General features: G+C 32.8%; 1 protein-coding gene across 5 annotated transcripts in view; it reads right to left on the bottom strand.

The window, feature by feature from the left end:
- Positions 1 to 18,809, bottom strand: part of RAPH1 (Ras association (RalGDS/AF-6) and pleckstrin homology domains 1) — a 73,636-nt gene that overhangs the window by 13,596 nt on the left and 41,231 nt on the right. For 3 of the 5 annotated variants that reach the window (XM_036237814.1, XM_036237813.1, XM_016161927.2), the window contains exons 5-10: positions 7,769 to 7,846; positions 7,240 to 7,399; positions 5,085 to 5,206; positions 3,820 to 3,885; positions 2,407 to 2,550; positions 1,437 to 1,547 (exon numbers count right to left, since the gene is read on the bottom strand). In XM_036237814.1, the coding sequence (XP_036093707.1) occupies positions 1,437 to 1,547; positions 2,407 to 2,550; positions 3,820 to 3,885; positions 5,085 to 5,206; positions 7,240 to 7,399; positions 7,769 to 7,846 (681 nt within the window). Of the gene's footprint in view, positions 1 to 1,436; positions 1,548 to 2,406; positions 2,551 to 3,819; positions 3,886 to 5,084; positions 5,207 to 7,239; positions 7,400 to 7,768; positions 7,847 to 14,342; positions 14,418 to 18,809 lie in introns of all 5 variants that reach the window. The other 2 variants (XM_036237816.1, XM_036237815.1) reach the window with 1 other exon arrangement.

The following is an 18,809-nucleotide window of genomic DNA, read 5'->3' as shown; positions in this document are numbered from 1 at the left end:
CATTGTTGGCTGCCTTGCCCACAGCTATGTTCTCCCCACCTCTTTTCTGACACAGCCCAATTTTGTTTAGATGTCTACCCCTCATCTCAAAGTGTGAATTCTGACTAACGTAAGCCAAAAGAGTATCTTTGTTCTTTGCCAGTGATGAGTTTAAGGGTGTGCATATACTCTGAGCCAATGACCCTCAAGGAGAAGGTTGTTGGTAGCTGCTGGAAAATTTCCTTTCTTTTAAAAAGACAAATACGGGGAGGAATAGTGCCTCTTCTGATGGATTTTCTGGGTCACCATGTGATGCCTAGAACTGTAGTGGCCATCTGTGACAGTGAGGTAAGTCAGCCTGAGAATACCTGATATGCAGAAGATGGAATAAACCTCTTCATGTTATAAGACCCCCCAAAAAACATTTATTTAACGAATTATGTCTATTGATATTTAGCTTATAAGAAATTAAAACAAAAAGATAATAAAATATAAGAATACACAAAAATATACTTTCTATTATCTAAGAAGGCAAAGATATCACGTCATGTAACCTCTTTGAAAACACCATAATACATTTGTGAAAGAATGAGAGTGTAAAAAGCAAATAACATCTTGCATTATTAGAAGAATAATGATATCATGTACCCCCTGACAGGGTTTCAGGGATTCCAAGGGGACCATGGACCTCATTTTGAAAACTGATGGATCAAGCTTTGTATTAGTTATCAAGGGGTTAACTAAGATGGAGCCAATGAGAAAAACTTTACCATCTCCATAATTACTCTGAATTTTTAAATGTTGTCTTTATCAATGCTCTAACAGTCCAACAGATCACAAAAAATTCACTAAAAACATCAGTTATCAAAGTACACATATAATTGGTGGGGGAAAAGCTCGAAAGTTGAATAAAGGAGGAAAAATTTTCACTAAAAATAGACAGGTCATAATACATGCATGGATTACAAGGACTACATTTCGGGGGATGGGGGGAAAAGAGAGACAAAAATTATTTCTGGAACAGATAACAGCGGGTCCACTTTGACCTTGGGCACACTGCCCTCTAATGGTTCTGCTGAGTAAGTACAGGAAAAAACCTAAAACAAAATACCTAGGATCCCACATGAGGCTGTGATCTAAGTTTTCTTAAAATAAGCCTGCTATTAAGTGAAAATCTCAAATTTATAATCTAATATATTTTATATATTATGACTCGAAGCTTATAATCCAGTATCCATTTCTTAGTAGCATCAATCTAGTAAGGGCTCCTTAGCTCAGGATCAGCTGTGGTATAGCACATACTTCTTTTCCTTACTATCCTCACCATTCCTTTAAAAACCTATAGAAAAAAAGCAAAAACTGTATACTCAATGGAGATCCAAAGTATTCTAAAATGTCCAATAACCTGTTCTATGTCTAACATCAATTAAAATTCTTAAAAAGAGATACATATTTACCTTTAGCACCAGGCAATAGTCTGTAGGTGCTTTGTATTTGTTTCGATAGTCTTGTCCATAATATACATTGACATGATCCAGCTGAAGAAAGCACACCAGATCGCGAGAGACCTAAGATAAAAACAACGCAAAGACTGAATTAATAATAATATGTAAAAGAGCAAATATCATACCTGGTTAAGTTTCTAGGTCATAATCAAAACTTTACCAAGTAGAAGTTACTGCTATTTTGTAAAGGAAAGTGAGATTTTCTAGAAATGTTTCTTCTTTAATCCATGATGCAACAAAAAAAGGCAGTCCATTCAACTTACTATCTTGCCATTCACAGTGAGCACTAACCTACCTGGAAAAGGTTCGCATTTTAAAGAGACTTTAAATATATAACACAGTATAACAGATCTCTCTAGAAAAGACAAGAAAATAGGTAGTTCAGTGTCTGTAAACACATATCTTCAAGTACCGTGATTCTCAAATTGGGGTTTCCTTACCCGTTAAAACAGAGGTAACAATATATACCTCCTCAGGATGGAGGTAAAGACTGGAAGAGGTGACACTGTAAGGACCCTAGAACAGTGCTGGCCCTCAGTAGTACAGAAGTGACAGCTACCAAGGGGACCCTCAGCAGACGCATATTACCCAAGCAAGGCTGAAACATCTAAATCCCAGAAAACTCTTCTTCCCCAATCAACGACAAGCAAAAACCACTCTGGCAGAAGTTCCCAAAATAGTAAATAAAAGTATGGTTTCAAACTTGACAAGAGAATCAAGATGGGCCCAACTGATGACCAGGGAGTGAACATTTTCAAGCCTCCTCTTCTTTATAATAGATTGATAAACGCGAAACAATACTCTGTGTGTCCTACACAAACTGAAACACATCAGAGCCTGAATTCACCTTGTTAGAATACTCACTACAAATTAAAATAATTAGCATAACAAGGAGGTTCACAGGCCAGCAGAGGGAACACACCTTTGCTTTTCCTTTAGGGACATAGTAGATACCAGATGCTCTCAAGAGAAAATAACGCTTTTTCCAGGACTTCTTGCCATCATCTTTCAACCAAAGGACTCCTTCGATTTCTGGTACAGTTACAGAACTTCCACAAAAACATTCCTAAAATAAGATGATTTAGAAAGACATATGATCCTTCAATTCTCAGAACAAAGTTGTCTTTGCCTTTGTGAACTGCATGACACTATAATACACCAAAATGGCTGTGTATTAAAACCATGCTGCTAATTTTACCTCAATTAGAACTTTCTATTCTAAATATAATATGAATTTATTTTGGAACTACTATGGCAATCCCTATGAACTTTTATCTAACACTGCTTTTAAGAAATGAAGTTGAAATATCAACTAAGCTGCATATAACAGTACTTAAATGTATTTGTAAACAGCACAGTTATATTAAATTTAATAAAAGTGTCAGAGCTAACATAAGCATTGGCCTTTTTCTCCAAATAACACATTTAGATTAGCTGTCAAGCTAATATTTTTTTAAAGCAACATGCTAAGTAATGATTAAACTTTCACAATATAAAAATCGGATCAATTCATATGACTCTAAAACAAAGAGGGCATTTATTTTTGAAATATTTAATACTAGGTGGAAAGGAACCAAAACTTTAAACTCAAAATTTTGAATTGTCTATACTTAGATAAAAATTTAATTTAAAAATAAAAAGCAATCATGTATTTGGTAAAATAGAAATCATGACTAAACATTAACATTGAGCCTTAATTAAGTTCTCTCTTCCCAAAGTACAGAAAAACTAGGAATTCTAAAGAGAATTTTTCTTAATTGTACCAAGTATCACTATGAAAAGCTGAGTACTGTCTTCATTTTCCTAACTGTCTTGTTGTTAAGAGTTTATTCAGGTTTTCTTTGATGTTCTCTAAAATCAAGAAAGCCAGAGTCAAAAATTCAATTATATTTGAATTTGTTTTTTTACTCTTCAGAATAAAGATATACCTATTTTTTAAAATGATCATTATGATTTTTTAAATTGAGTTATTTAATGCTAAGGCTTGAAATATTTTGTAAACAGCTAATGTAGTTAAATTTCTCTCTGGGTATGCAGATAAAACACAATCAGATCCTTTATTGACCAGCCTTTTCTCTTACTCGTCGGCCCCTAAAAGCTCAATTTCTTTTAGTACACCAGTAAATTTCTTGGCAAAATAATAGTTTTTAAAAGGTTCTTCAGTGGCCTTACATTCACAAAACTAAACTCTCTCCATTAGGCTATGGAAAAATATAGGCTCCTTTAGTTACAAATGCAATTATAAATACACAGCATTGACATAATTCAAAAAAAGTACTTAATCTTATATTATAATGTGCAAGAAAAAAAGAGGCATGGGGGAATAGAGTCATACCTCTAACAGCACTTCTTTGTTTCTATCTGCCATCTCAGCTGTTTCCTTTTTCCCCAGAAGATAATTCTAAAAAATGAACGAATGAAGGTTAAAGAATAAATGCATTCTATAATTCCTTGGCACAGGTACATATATTATTTCTTCTAGAGACATAGCAACTTTGTGTCAATTTCTGTACAGAGTGAGAGGATACCTTTGAAAAGCAACCTGTGCACGGGCATCAATAAAATGCCTAACACTGGTCTCCTTATCCATTTATCTTGAATTATTCCATAAACTACCCTTCCCCAAATCCTGAGGTAATACGTCATGCAAGAGCTGGCAAATATGTCTTGGTATATCTAACAAAAGCTACACTTACAGGACCTAAGCTTTACAAATTATTAAGTACAACAAATGAGGCAAATTTCCTTAAAATATGCTGAGCTTAACTGATCCAGACGTAGAAAATTTAATCTACATTCTGGCTTTTATAGAAGTCTCAAATTCTGTGTAAGCATCATAATTTTGTTTGCTTGACTCAACTAAAATCTGAATTATAATTATTAGCCTTATGAAAAATTTTTTCAATCACTCATAAAAAGATCTGCTGATATTCCCAAATGTGTACTCTTTATTAAAAATTTCCAGTAAATATGTGTCATGATTAAACTGCCTGAAGGATAACTACTCGAATACCTTTAACACTGCTATTTTTCTTCAGTACTACTTTTTATAGTGGGGTTGTTTTCTCTCACCTACTGATTTTTATAAAATATTTAGGTAATAGGAAGTATTAACTCAAACCTTATTTTGGAATAAGCAAAGATACCAAATAAATCAAAGTAACATACATTAGAATGTGGAACCATTTATAATCAAGGTTACTGAGATTTAATAATTTTTGAAAAATCAAAATAAACTGTTAACTGGATAAATGGTTAGAGAGACTTAAACATGTAAGTACTTTTCTCTGATGGATGAGAAACTCACTGCTCTGGATTAAGAGAGAGCAGAAACCTGGTAACTCCCTGGAGTTAGTTACCTCTGCTTCTGCAAGGACTCACCCCATCTGGCTCTGTGGGCTGCTAACCCCTTTGAGATCTGACACTTGGGCCCCTGCGGACCTTCCACCTCAGCAGTAGTGAATGCTCCCATGGGGTTTTACAGCCACAATGTTCCAACGAGGTTGTTGCCAGTCTTTTAACTCTTATTAACTTAGCAGTAATAGAATAATATAAGATAGCATTTGAAAATCCTGACCTCTATAAATTATTGAGTCTTACCTGTGGGTTTTTGAAAAGTGCATATTTTTCTATACGCTCCATAAATATAAGCTTGTTTTGACTATCTCTTGTCCAATTAAGAAGATTTTCAACCAAGTTTTCATGGTCTTCAAAGATTCTCTCTGTCCCAAAAAAATCAGGATTGTTAGTATTCATCAGAATCGCATCAAAGACACAAAACCTTACAAAATAATTCACAGCAGAACCATAGAATTTTACTGACACTATGGCCTGGGCCCTTAAGAGGTTATCTGGTCTTCCCTCTATTTTCAAATAAGGAAACATGCCCTAATGGTGAGATCATCAAGGCCACACAGCCGCTCCATGGAAGAACAGGACTAGAATCTAGGTCTGATTTCCAGGTCTTCTTCATCTTTTTCCCACCCCATCCTTTAAAAAAAAAATGTTAGTTGTATTTCATAAATCATAATATTATTTCCTACTATTCAGTTCTTGTAATTTTTAAAATGTTCACGATGATTTCTCCTTTGACCCATGGGTTTTCATTTTAAATACAGACATATTTTCTAATTTACAAATTAGGAATCAAAGAACATGTCCTATATAATGAATCTATGTTCAGAGAACATATTCTAGATATTGGTTTTTTGAAATTTCTTGAGAGTTGCTTATATCCTCATACTCAGATTAATTTTTGGAAAGATTTCATTTCTGCTTGAAAAGAATGTACATTTTCCTGTTGTTAATGTTCTAAATGTTTCCTAGATCAAACAATTATTTTTCAAATCTATATCCTTTTTATCTGCTTGATTATATTGGCCACTGAAAATGTTCTACTATGAAGGCTGATTTGTGAATTTCTCCAAGTAGTTCTGTCAACTTATGCTTTATACACTTCAATGCTATTAGATAAAATTTAGAATGATAACGTCTTCCTGGTGAAGATGTGTGTTATCTTTTTATCTCTAGTAACACATTTTGGTTGAAGTCTTTTTTGTCTGCCATTAACACAGTTAATACTTTCATCCTTTTCCTGTCTTTAGGTAATAGGTCTTTTGTAAATAACAAATGGTTTCATTTTGTTTACTTGTCCTTTCTAATAATCTTTGTTGTTTAATTGAATAATTTACTTTTATCGTAATTTGTTTCCACCACCTATTCTGGGCTCTTAGAAGTTCCTTGTTTTCTTTTCTTTTATTCATTCAACATATACTGAATGGCCAGCCACGTACTATATTTGAAGTACTGTGCTATATATGATTAAATAATAGTTACTTAAGACACCATAGTCAGTTATATAAAAAGTAACAAAAATATTACATTTATGGGTCTTTAACTTGTGGCCATGGAAATATTGGAAAACTAGCATTCAAACATTTTCTGTGTATCACGATACTACTACATCTATGAATTCTTAAAGAACATTTATAGATGAGTATTATTAGAATACATTTTTATACATGTTAATGAAGGTCTAAAAATTTATCGTTTAATTTTGGGAGTCTGTATGGGTGTTCTGAAAGAAAGGGTTAATAATGAAATTTTTATTTCTCTAGAAACTGCTGTGAAATATTTAAAGATATAATAAGTAGTAAGAGCAATGCAAATACTTATTTTAAATAACATAACAAGTTGAAATTGATTACTGATTCAATAAAGCCCAATAAAGTAATTATTATAAGATTTCTCTTATAATATTACAAGATGAAAACTTTATTTAAAAGAGTCAATGATCATACAAAAAATGAGAAATTTTTAAAATTAGAAAACACCGTACCAAACTACAACTTGTAGGAAACTAAGACTTAGTATACCTAACTAAAAATAAGAAAGATGTGCTTTGTTTCCCCTAAAAGTCAAATGCTGGTATAAAGACTTCAACACAAATGTGAATAAACATAATAGTCTTTAGTAAATGTGTTGATCTATGCAGTTCTTATTTGAAGGAAAAAAAGTATTTTGTTACCTTAAAAAAAAACAACAACTTTCTTCTGGCTATAAGAAAGTTTGAAGTGAACTGGAAATGATCTCGCATTCAAAAAAAAATCTCGAAATACTTGAAAAAAAAATAATGTAAAAAGCCAAGATTATATTTCCCAAACAAAAAAAGATGTCTTGAAGAACTTTTGACAACATGAAAACTCTTGGAACTACATAGAAATTCAAAAGTAATTAAAGCAATGATATTACTAACCCATCTGTAACTCAGAGATGGTTTCCACCAGCGACCAGTCTAAACTATAACCGCAGTGGGATTTGTCCATCAGGTTATCCAGCACTTGTCTCACTGTCTGCCTCTCATCCACCATCATTGTTTTAGAACTATCGTCAGACATGTGGACTCTAATCACCAGCTATAATAGGTAAAAAGGAAATTAAATACAAATCAAAAAAATAGGCATTTTAGAAATTTCTTCCAATATCAATTAATGTTCTCAGCTAAATATATAACTAAAAATAACTTTAGTATACAGGAAAAATGCTTTTAAATTATAACAGGTAAGATTACAATAATACTATTTTGTTTCACTCTTTTAGAATAATTTAAAACCAGTTACTTCTTTTATAATGCATTTTATCCACAAAAAAATAAATGTGAAAATTAGGATAAAATACCTCTCTACCTCTCCAGATCTTAGAAATACATTATGTAAAAAAGGCAATTCTTTATAAATCTGTAAAACTGATAAAAATCCCAGACAAGGAAAAAGCCCAAATATCACCTTTTTCACTTGTGCCTCTTTAATTTTCTCTAGGGCAACTCTGATCTTCTCAGCTTTCAATTTTGCTGCTTGTTCTTCCTGTGAACACAAAGCGCTTCAGATAAACTAATGCTACAATAATGAGAATTTTTTATATCTTTTTATCCTTAAGGATAAAATGTTGCTAGCATTGAATTTTAGTAAGAATATAATTTCATATATTTATATAGAGAACATTTAAAAAATAACCCTGTTATAAAGTGAGAGCCAACATACTATAAAGGAACATTTTTTAAGATGTGGACTTGAAGATCTCTTATAATAAGACTAGATTCCATATTCTAGAGAAAAAGAAATCTGTTAATTAGTAAATTAATGCGTTTGATTCTGTCAGTCTGAAGCAGATGAACTTCAGGTTCTGGGGCAGGGGAAACATTAGTGCATACTGGGTTATCTGTGGGCCTGCCAGCTTGTTACACCTGCACAATCCCTGACACTGAATTTTTACTCCCTCCAAAGCATGGGCAATCTTCTGCATATTAATGCTGTGTTCTGTTACGCTGAACACGTACCATCAAAAAAATAGCAAAAACAAAAACAAAACAAACCCCGTATCAATTTCTTTGCAACTGTATAATAAATCTGGAATAAAAAATGTAGGTTCGTCCTCATTAATATACCAATACAAATAGAGAAGGCTACATTACATTCTAGGTTTTACTCTACTTTGGAAAATCACACAATATAATCGGTGTCTCATCAGTAAACTCAAATGTGTTTCTATTAACTCACTGATAAATTTTTTTTAATGTCAAATGTGATTTTCCAAACTTTAATTTCTAGTAAATTCTACTTTGTAAAATTTAAATAAGTAGTAATAAAATTATCAAGAACTAAAACTATACTTAAACTATTTTGCCTATTTTTTCCTAAAATAACATATAGTTTTACAATACCGGTACTTACTTGTACTTTCCAGCAATAGGCCATAGTACACTGTAGCATTAAATTCCAGTTGAAAAAACTCATGTAAGTAAATCTTTGCTTATAAAGGATTACTTTCTAATTCTAAACTTTTGAATTCTCTGGAAAATATCTAAGAAAAATACAAACTGCCATCTTACATATTCCTTTAACATAAGACAAATAAAAAAGAAAAAATCCTAATTATATCATCCAAACTTTATCTGCTCTGGGTTGTGATTAAAAACCACAATCCATGTGTTCTTCTTCATTAAAAACCTAAAGCTTTCAGGACAAAAAAACAAAAGCAAAAATTCAATTAATTTATTAAATAGATTTATTCACTGTTCTCCTAAATTCTGTTGGCTTTCTTGTTCCTGAACTGCTTCTCTATTTCATAGTCTAGGCTGTCTCCCCTCATTTCAAGCTTAGTATTCACTACTCTGTGGAACACAGAAGAAAACAGTGGTTAGGGAAGACAGTGGGCTTGTTTGTCAGAAATGTGATCCTTTTGAATGAAAGAAGCCAGTGAATTAACATAATAACCAAGGTCTGGAAATAAGATCTGTAAACCCAATTAGATAGAAAACAAAGAACTTTATTTTAACAATGAAGACGGGTAAGATAAGACTTGATTCTTAGACTATTATAGATATATTCATTTGATTAAAAGATAAAATCATCCGGACCCCCCTTATGCAAATTAACAGAATTATAAAATATATCGCCTATATATTTTAACAGAAGATTTTTTTTTCTTTTTAAGGTAGGTTTAAAATGAGAAAACTAAGCTACTATTAATTTAAATCTCAAAGTCTAATGAGGAAAAACTGATAAATAGAACCAATACTTTGTATGTATGGAATATAAACATGAACTTCTAAAAAGCCACAATCTTTTACATTATAATTAATCTGCACAAGTTAAAACAGATGTCCTGAAAGCCATGAAACATTAGGATAAAAAATATATATATTCAAAAGAATGAGAAGATAAACCATAGACTAGAAAAAAATATTTGTAAAATATTTATCAGACATATCTGATAAAAGACTATTATCCAGAATTATACAAAGAACTCTTAAAACTCAACAAAAAAATGAACAAATCCAATTTAAAAATAAGCAAAAAAGTTGAACAGACAACTCACATCAAAGATACACAAATATCAAATGAGACTATGGAAAAATGCTCAATATCATATGTAATTAGAGAAGTGCAAATTAAAACAATGAGATATTACTACACATGTATTAAAATGGACAGAATCCAAAATAAAGAAAACACCTTATGCTGAAAATGTGCAGCAAGAGGAACACTCAATTATTGCTGGTGGTAATGCGAAACAGTACAGGCACTTTGGAACAGTTTGGTAGTTTCTTATAAAACTAAACATTCTCTTATGATACAATTCCAGTAATCATGCTCCTTATCCACCCAAATGAGATGAAAACCTACCTCCTCCCCAAAACCTGCACATAGATGTTTACAGCAACTTTATTTATAAAATGCCAAAATTCGCAAGCCAAGATATTCTTCAGCAGGTGAATGGATAAATTGTACTGCATATAGAGAATGAATTACTATTCGGTGCTAAAAGGAAAGAATATTGTGCAATACAGCAAAGATCAAAAAATCTTTGCTGATATATTTAGATTACATACTTAGGAGGCATCTAATAGTTGACTGAAAAAGGCAATGAAAATCTATGTTTAATGTCTGTACACCAAGTTTAATATAAAGAATAAAGCTTTATTCACCTCGTTTTTTTTTTTCTTTTTGTTAAAGATGACAAACTCAGAACTTAAGTCCTCTGTCCCTTATCTTTTGACTAGCCCTTTCTTCACGCTGTTTGTCCCACAACCATCCTAAATATACGTAAAAGATATCTCACACATAACAACTTAACTTTCTCTCCTACCCCTTCTTTTAAAAGAGCAAGAGACAAACTATTTTCTACCTGAAAATACTCCTGTATGGCTATCAATAACTATCAAATGCCAAGCCTCCTCAAATTTACATAAAGGACAAAAACTCAGTGAAGATCTTATGATTCAATGAAAGCCAATGCTGTTGTTACAAAGCGTTAGGGCATTCTCTCAGTGTAAAACTCAGTTTACTTAGAGAAAGAGTTACAATTGCTAAGAGATGTCTAGGGAATTCCTTTAACTAAGAAATTATTAAGGCTTTGTGGGTTTAGAACAAATCTGATTGAAATTAAGGGGCTAAAGAGTAGTTAGCAATTTCTTTGGAATCTAGCTTATTCCACAGATTACGACAATAAAAAAGTTATGTAAATTAAAGGAATTCAAAGAAGACTTGGAGTGATAAACAAATTAATATCCATGAAATGGTCAGTTGTAGAAAACTGCTCAGAGCCAAATAGTAACATCATGTTTACTTCCCTTGAAGAAATCATGAAATTGATACTCTCACTGAGAAGAGAACATTAACCAAACACCTTAAAACTTATACACTAATTGGCAAGTTACACAGTGTCTCATTTAATTCTCAACAATGCAAGGCCAATATTATTATTACACCCATTGTACTGATTAAGGCCCAGAAAAACTAGTCTAAGATTATACAGGTAATTACCAAGTAATTAACTACTTGCTCTTTCCACTATAATATCACAGTCCCTTTTGTCCTAAGGGTTATAACACGAATTCTTAGGATAGCAGCAAATAAAAACTGCTTGTCAAAAATAAGACCTTCGGTAATATAACAACATTTTTATAACTTCTCTGAAGCAAAGAAAATGGTGGTCAACATTACAGCAGTTCTTGAAAACTTGATGGCCACTAAAGGACCATTCTTTTATTTGGCAGATGTTCACTGAAACTGCAGGCTTGGGCTTGAGTGCAAGGTACACGGAGTCTCCTCTCATTGAGCTTACATTAATAAGAGAGACAAAACAATAAAAAATAGATATGTGACAAGTCAATTAATGGTTAAGTCCTATGAGGGAAAAAAAAATAAAGCAGGGTAAGGGGGTAAGGACTGATAAATATGCATGATTAGATCAGAAGGTCACATTTCTGCTCAAATTTCTTGTATGTAAGCAGGGCAGTATCTAGGAGGTAGTTAGAGTCAGGTGTTGGCTAGATACACCAGTAATGCTACCACCTGGGTGATGGAAGAAGAAATGATCTAAGCAGAGATGGCTCTGATGTTACAGCTGGTGTCACTGTCTCTGGGGCAGAGATTAGTTACTAACTGCATTTATCCAAAACTAGCAAAGCACAACTTTCCCTGTGGAAGAAACTTTGTTTTGTTCACTGTCATATTGGGCTATAAATACTGTCTGGCACATGGAGGTATTCTCTGAATATCTGTTGAATGGATGAGTTATTCTCTTCAATAGTTTCCCACTGCATTTAGAAAAAAACACAAACTCCTTAGCATGCCTTGAATTATTTGGTTCCTGCCTATGTCTCCAAACCCAAATCAAGACATTCATTTCTTCATTCAGCTATTGTGGCTCTAGTAACATAGTCTTTCTTCAGCTTCTCAAACATACCAAGCTCTTTTCACCCTGGGCCCATATATATATGCAACATTTCCCTTCACTCTCAGGGTAGCTTCTTTTCAGGTGAAGGAATCAAGAAGTACAAATTTTAGTTACAAAAAAGTCACAGCATAAGGCATACAATCAATAACATTGTAATAACTATGTATAGTGCCAGGTGGACACCAGAATAACTGGGGGGAATCACTTTATAAATTATATAAATGTCTAACCACTATGCTGTACAACTGTAACTAATATAAAATAATACTAAATGTCAACTTTAATTGGAAAAAAAATATGGTTTCTTTTCATCCTTCAAGCTTTAGAATGTCACCCCCTTAGAAAGGCCTTGTCTGATCTTACCATTGAAAGAAAACGTAGCCTTAATCCTCTCCCCAGCATTGTTTTGTTTCCTTCATAGCACTTACCATGATTTAGAATTTGTCTACATGCTTGCTTGTTAATGTTTTTTCAACCTATCTTCGTAAGTAAACTGTGAGTCCCTGAAGGTGGGGGAATATGTCCATTTTATACAATGTTATATCCCAGCACCTAGCACAGTACACAATTTAACAAATATCTGTTGATTAAATAAACAATGGAAATGGTAAAATGTTATACTTAATCTGTGAGCAGCATACAAAATGCACTAGAGGAGGGACAGGCGAGAATAAAGAGACAAGTATAGTGGCTCTAATAAGAGGTAAGAACCTGTTTTAAGGTGGTGGCAATAGGAATGAAATGGGTAGGTGAACTCAATAAATCCTGCAGATTATGACATGCTTCATTAGAGCTTAGAGATAGTTAAGTAAAAAAGAAAGGCACCAAGAATGGTAGAGGGCTCAAACCTAGGCAACTGGGAGAATGGCAGCATTCTGCACAGAAATACAAATACCAAAAGAAAATGGATATAAATTGTGAGGTCCCAGGGAGAATGTGAGTAAGGAAGCTAAACACCTGCAGTACTGGGGGTGCTGGTAAATGCTATTAATCTTCTATGAAAAGCCTGAGCAATATGGAAATGTGTTGCTCTCAGGCAAAGAGATCTGATCTAGAACAGAGATGCTAGTTGAAGCTATGAGTGTGACCTTCAGATAGAGAAAGAGTAAATAGAGAAGGAAGAGCAGAGGATAAAGCAAGAATTTTGCTATGGTTTTAAGAACATGTCTATTACCTGCTTAGACTTCTAACTTTCCCTGATCTCTAAAAGCTGCTTCTTCTATACCATTCTTACATCTACTTTAAAGAGAGAAACTCAAGCAAGGGAAACGGTTTTACTGATGACTCTTGGGTCTTCTCTTTGAGGTGTTCCTCACAGAGATTTTAATATTAGCTTTATCATCTTCTTTCACAAGTTTATAAGGTTACTATAATTACTATGTATAGTCTTTAGAAACTGTCTATGACCAAGCTTGACATTCTTGAATTTAATACTATTAAAATAAGTTAATTAAATAAACACTTGAAAAGAGAAAGCTATTCAATAGATTCCTTATTCTGTGAGCCTTAGTTAATGATGACAATGGCCAAAAGACTTTAAATTGATGTAAAATATCAGCCCAATAAAAATCTAGCTGGACTGATTCAAACCATTTGAAAGAAGACTGAGAAATTAAAATTGCAACCTTCTCTTCCAATTTGATTAAGCTACTGTAAAGTAAGATTCTGTTTATATAAACAAATGTTTTAACTGCTATGTTGATAATATAAATAAGAATTAGAAAACAAAGTTTGCAAAAAAAAAAAAACTCACAGAATGGATAACTATTAGTAGTAAAAGTTAAAACTAAAGCAATGATTTTTAGATTTTTAAAGTAAAATACAATGTTAAACTAGAAAAAGTGCGCGACATACTTGGGAGGACTGTCTGGTATTTACAAAAGTTAAAAACTAGTGAAAAAATACTGAAAGTATTTTCTACTCTCAGTATTTTCTGATAGTCATTAAGATCAGTAAATAATTACCTTCGGTATGAGAAAAAATACCTCTACTAAGGACAAAAGTGCTGAAATAAGAAAGCACAATCTGATAAATCTGATAGCACAATCAAAAACAGAAATTATAGTCTACCTTCAAGGCAATAAATATTTACATACAGGTGGAAAGAAGAAGTATCACCTTGGTCAGCAAATGAGAAGGTTTTCCTGCAATGTTTCTCAGAAGAAGGGAGGTTTCCCTGTCCAGATAGGAGTGCTTGTGCAGAAAGAGAGAAAACAAAAAAGGCAAAAGAAGTCAGTGGAGGTTTTATGTGTAAAACATAAAGTAGACAAAGCAAGAATGATTCTCTATTATTAACCTCATATCTTTTCCCTAAACTCACTGAAATGTGTCCAAAAGAAAATTAAACAAACAAACAAAAAAAAAAGAAAGAAAGAAAGAAAGAAAGAGAGGGGTAGGCACGCAAACCATCTATGTCAGTTAAATATGTCCTCACCGACTCCTGCTGATCCCCCATTTTGAGAAAATGGATCATACACTGCAAAGATCAGAGCCAGCTTGTTTTCCAGGGCAGTGTTCATGAGTGTTATGCACACAGCACAAATAAACAGGTGTTGAAGACCAATGACTAAACATTTTCCTTCCTCTTGTAAAGCCTACACAAGACCTACATAGCTTTAAATAGTAGAGTCTTATGAAAACAGAATAAGATTATATCATTTTTTTAAACTTCTATGTTTCTGACCAATTTGATGATAGCCTCACCAAGAGGAAAAACGTCCATAGTTTGCCTAAGGGAAAGCACCTATTTTCAGTAAAATTTTATTAATTCATTCATCATATCAGAATACTAATAGAACTATGTTACACAGTAAAGAACTTTGCATGGCAAATGAATGATAGAACAAAATACCAAGAAGTGTTGCTTCCTTAAACTGGTTAAATAAATTCAAGCAATTAATATATTTTCATAAAACTGACTGTGAATAACAAAGCCCTTTAATAACTTTTTCCTCCTTAATAACTTTATAGCAACACATTGTAAGTTTATACATTTTGTATTTAAACTCTTGTAGTATAAATTATAGCTGTTTTGATATACATGTAATTCATAGTTGCTTATTCCTAAATAATACTGGATAAGTTATTTATTTTTCAATGCTCTGTAGTTACTAACCACCATTTAAAACAATACGTGGCACAACTGAATGCAATTATAGAAAATATTCTATAATGTTACAGTTTATAAATCTTAGTGTATATAGTTATTCTTGAGAAACAAATTCTTTTAATTAAGTAAATACTAGAGCCCACTAGTACCCACTCTCATAAAGTTCACTGTCACAAATAAAATACAAAATTAGAAATAGTTACAGAAAATAATATAATTTAACATTTACTCATATCTATATTATGTTGAGTTAGGTTTGCTATGTTATTTCATTGCCTACATGTTTAGTTTTGTTTTAATTCAAGATGATCCTCACAAGTATACCTACCCCTTTCAACTCCTAAAAAAACAAAAACAAAAACAAAGAAAGAAAGCTACAGTTAAAAAAATTGGACATATTCATCGAGAACAGCACTAACATGGTCAAACAATAAGAACAGAGACAATTATCTTGAGGTCATCATTTACCTATATGGTATAATTCTTCTGAAGGGAAAGATTAGTTGGCTCATCCATAAAGACTCTAGGAAAGCAGAAATTTCTGAAAATTCAATTAATTTGAGGTTAACAATCAGTTAAGATGAGGGAGAACATTGGGAAAGACATTTAAAAAGAGCAATTATAACTTTTATTGCTCTTATTCCCATTCAATTTTGCTACTTGCGTGTAATGGGAAAAAATGTATTCTTGCACAATTATGTAAAACATATAGAAAATGTCTTGAAAGCCTACTCCTATTTATCTTACTTATAAAGGTTACTAAGAAAAAGATCCCCAAAATGAGAATATCAATACTTAGATAATTATATTTCAAATTTAAAAAATCTGCTTCAGGTTACCAGAAACTATTACTTAATAAATATTACTCCAGACCTTAAATTTAAGTTTCAACTTAAAAAAAAATCTTAAGCAAGCTTTACTCAATTAGTCCTCACACTCAAATCACCTCAACTTTAAATCACTAAAAAAAAAATCTATACTCTGATCAGTAAGAAACAATAATATCTATTTGAAGACTCTAGAGTTGAAGTTATTCATTTAAGAATATTAAAAGGTTTAGATAACTTGAAATAAAAATGGGATACTCATTATGGTTGGTGATCTAAAAATATGCCACATCTAAAAAACGAAACTGCAAACAATAGGTGGAAATGATCTCAAATTACTTTGTGTTGGTACAGTCATATAGATATTCATTGCTTACTCACTCGCAGGGCAGGAGACTAGGTCTCCATGTCCTTTTTATCTAAGCTACAGGTATTTGTAGCAGAAAAAAAAAAAGAAAAAAGAAAATCTAGAAACCGGAAGCAGCAAACCCCTCCCTTCAAAAAAATGCCTTAAATCTGTCTTCCCCTACAGGTGCCAGTCCTACATTGTTCTAGCAGTCTTCAGAAAGTGGGGTGGGGGTGGAGGGAGAGCTGGTTACTTAAGAAAGATTTAAAAGAGATGAGAAGAGTCATGTATATGTGGAAGACTGAGAGAAGTAAAAGACAGTGGTTTAGGCATGTCATTAAATCAGCCTTCAGTCTTGGTACATATTACTGGTAACAAAAATGCACATAGCTTCATTTGAATGGGGACTTCTTATACTTTCATTCACCACTAACGACACAATGTCAGCGACTTATTCTTAATCCATTTCACTGGTTTATCAGCCCATTTTCTTTCTCTCTTCCATTTTTCCCTTTCATTTATTCAACTATTTATTAGGTTTAAACTTTGGGCCTGTAACTATGCCAGATGGAGATGCAAAGGTGACCAAGATAGACATTGACTGCTCTCACAAATTTTAGAGTCTAACCGAGAGAGAACTGATAACTACAATACAGTGTGTTAAGTGGTACGGGAGCCAGAAGGAAGTGGAGTATCTAACCCAAAATTAGGAGCTCAATAAAAGTATTTCTGAAACAGCTTAGAGTTCTGAGGATAAGAAGCAGCTGGGCATAGGGTGGGGGTTGAGACAGAGTAAACAGAAATACCACCTGTTCTCAAAGGGGGTGGTGCTGCCCTCAAGGAGACATTTCAAAAACAAACAAACAAACAAACAAACAGGATATTTTGTGTTGTCACAATGAAGAGGAGGAGGGCGTTACTGGCATTTATTGGGAGGGAAGTCAGAAATGCTAGATGCCCTGAAAGCATGGAACAATGTCACATAATAACAAAGTCTTGCATCACACATGAATTTTTAATGTCATTATATGAAAATCATAGAGATAGGCAATCCTGTTTACAACAATCTGAGTGTATAACCTAACTCCATTTTACATAGAAACAGAATGTATTTATGTATAATTCTAAGATCAATGACTCTTCTAGGAAGGCTATTTACCATGTAAAATAAATTGAGGGAAGCCTGCACTTCCTTTTGTTCAGAATTTATGGCGTCATTTGTTACGTTAGAAAATCATTTCACCAATGGAAACCTAGCTTGAAGTGAGAATTGCCAATATCAAAATTGGCAGCATCAGATTGCACTCTGTCACATGCAAGTAAATAACAGGAGAAATTTAAAATTCCTTTAACAGTATTAGGAACTAAATACCATTAAATTAATGAAGACGTGAAATGAAGGAATTCCACAGAGTTTCATTAATAAAGATTGTTTAAAAATATTTCACATAGTAAATGTGGTTGATGCTTACACTTGCTGTGGAAGTGTAGGGGAGGAGATGGAGGTGAGGTTAGAGACGTGTTCCTCACTATGCAGGATAAATAACCCGTTACTGGGTTACCACTGTATTTTAAAGGACTGGAAGGAATGGAGAAGGGGAAAGAAAGGAAGCAGAGAGGGTTAGAAGGAATCTGATTGATTTAGTTAGGTCAGGGTCAGGGATTTAGTCTTTTTTTTTTTTTAAATGCTTCACAGATGACTCTAAATCAGCACTGACCAATGGAAATATAATACAAGCCACAAATGTAATTAAAATTTTCTCATGACTTTTAAAGTAAAAAGAAAATAGTGAAAAAGCTAATATTAGTATCTTTTATTTAACTGAAAATATCTACAATATAATTTCAATAGTAATACAAAAAATATTAATAAGATATTCTACATTTTTTATACTATCTTCAAAATCCAGTGTATGTTTTATCTTTACTGTATATCTCAATTTGGATTAGCCAGATTTCAAGTGTTTAATACCCATATATGGTTAGTGGCTGCCATATGAAACAGCACTGCTTTGAAGCATCCACTGACCAAGGATACACTAGGAAATTAGGTTTTCAGGTAAGCATCAGTACAGAAGAGTCGTTTTACTTGATATCCCCATTCTGGGGAAAAAAAGCTAAATTTGTTAATATCTTAAGAAATACAAAAGTCTTTAGCTTCAGAATAAGGAATAAAGTATACGGTTTCAGGCTCCAAAACAAGACTTCTATATATTAGATATGCTACCACCTATATAATCTTACCATGAATGTTACTATTCAACGGTACTATATCATATCATACAGTTGGCTCATTTGCTTTT

The sequence above is a fragment of the Rousettus aegyptiacus genome, unplaced genomic scaffold, assembly GCF_014176215.1.
Source record: "Rousettus aegyptiacus isolate mRouAeg1 unplaced genomic scaffold, mRouAeg1.p scaffold_m13_p_2, whole genome shotgun sequence".
NCBI classification, from domain to species: Eukaryota; Metazoa; Chordata; class Mammalia; order Chiroptera; family Pteropodidae; genus Rousettus; species Rousettus aegyptiacus.
This window is presented reverse-complemented; position numbering and strand designations above follow the sequence as displayed.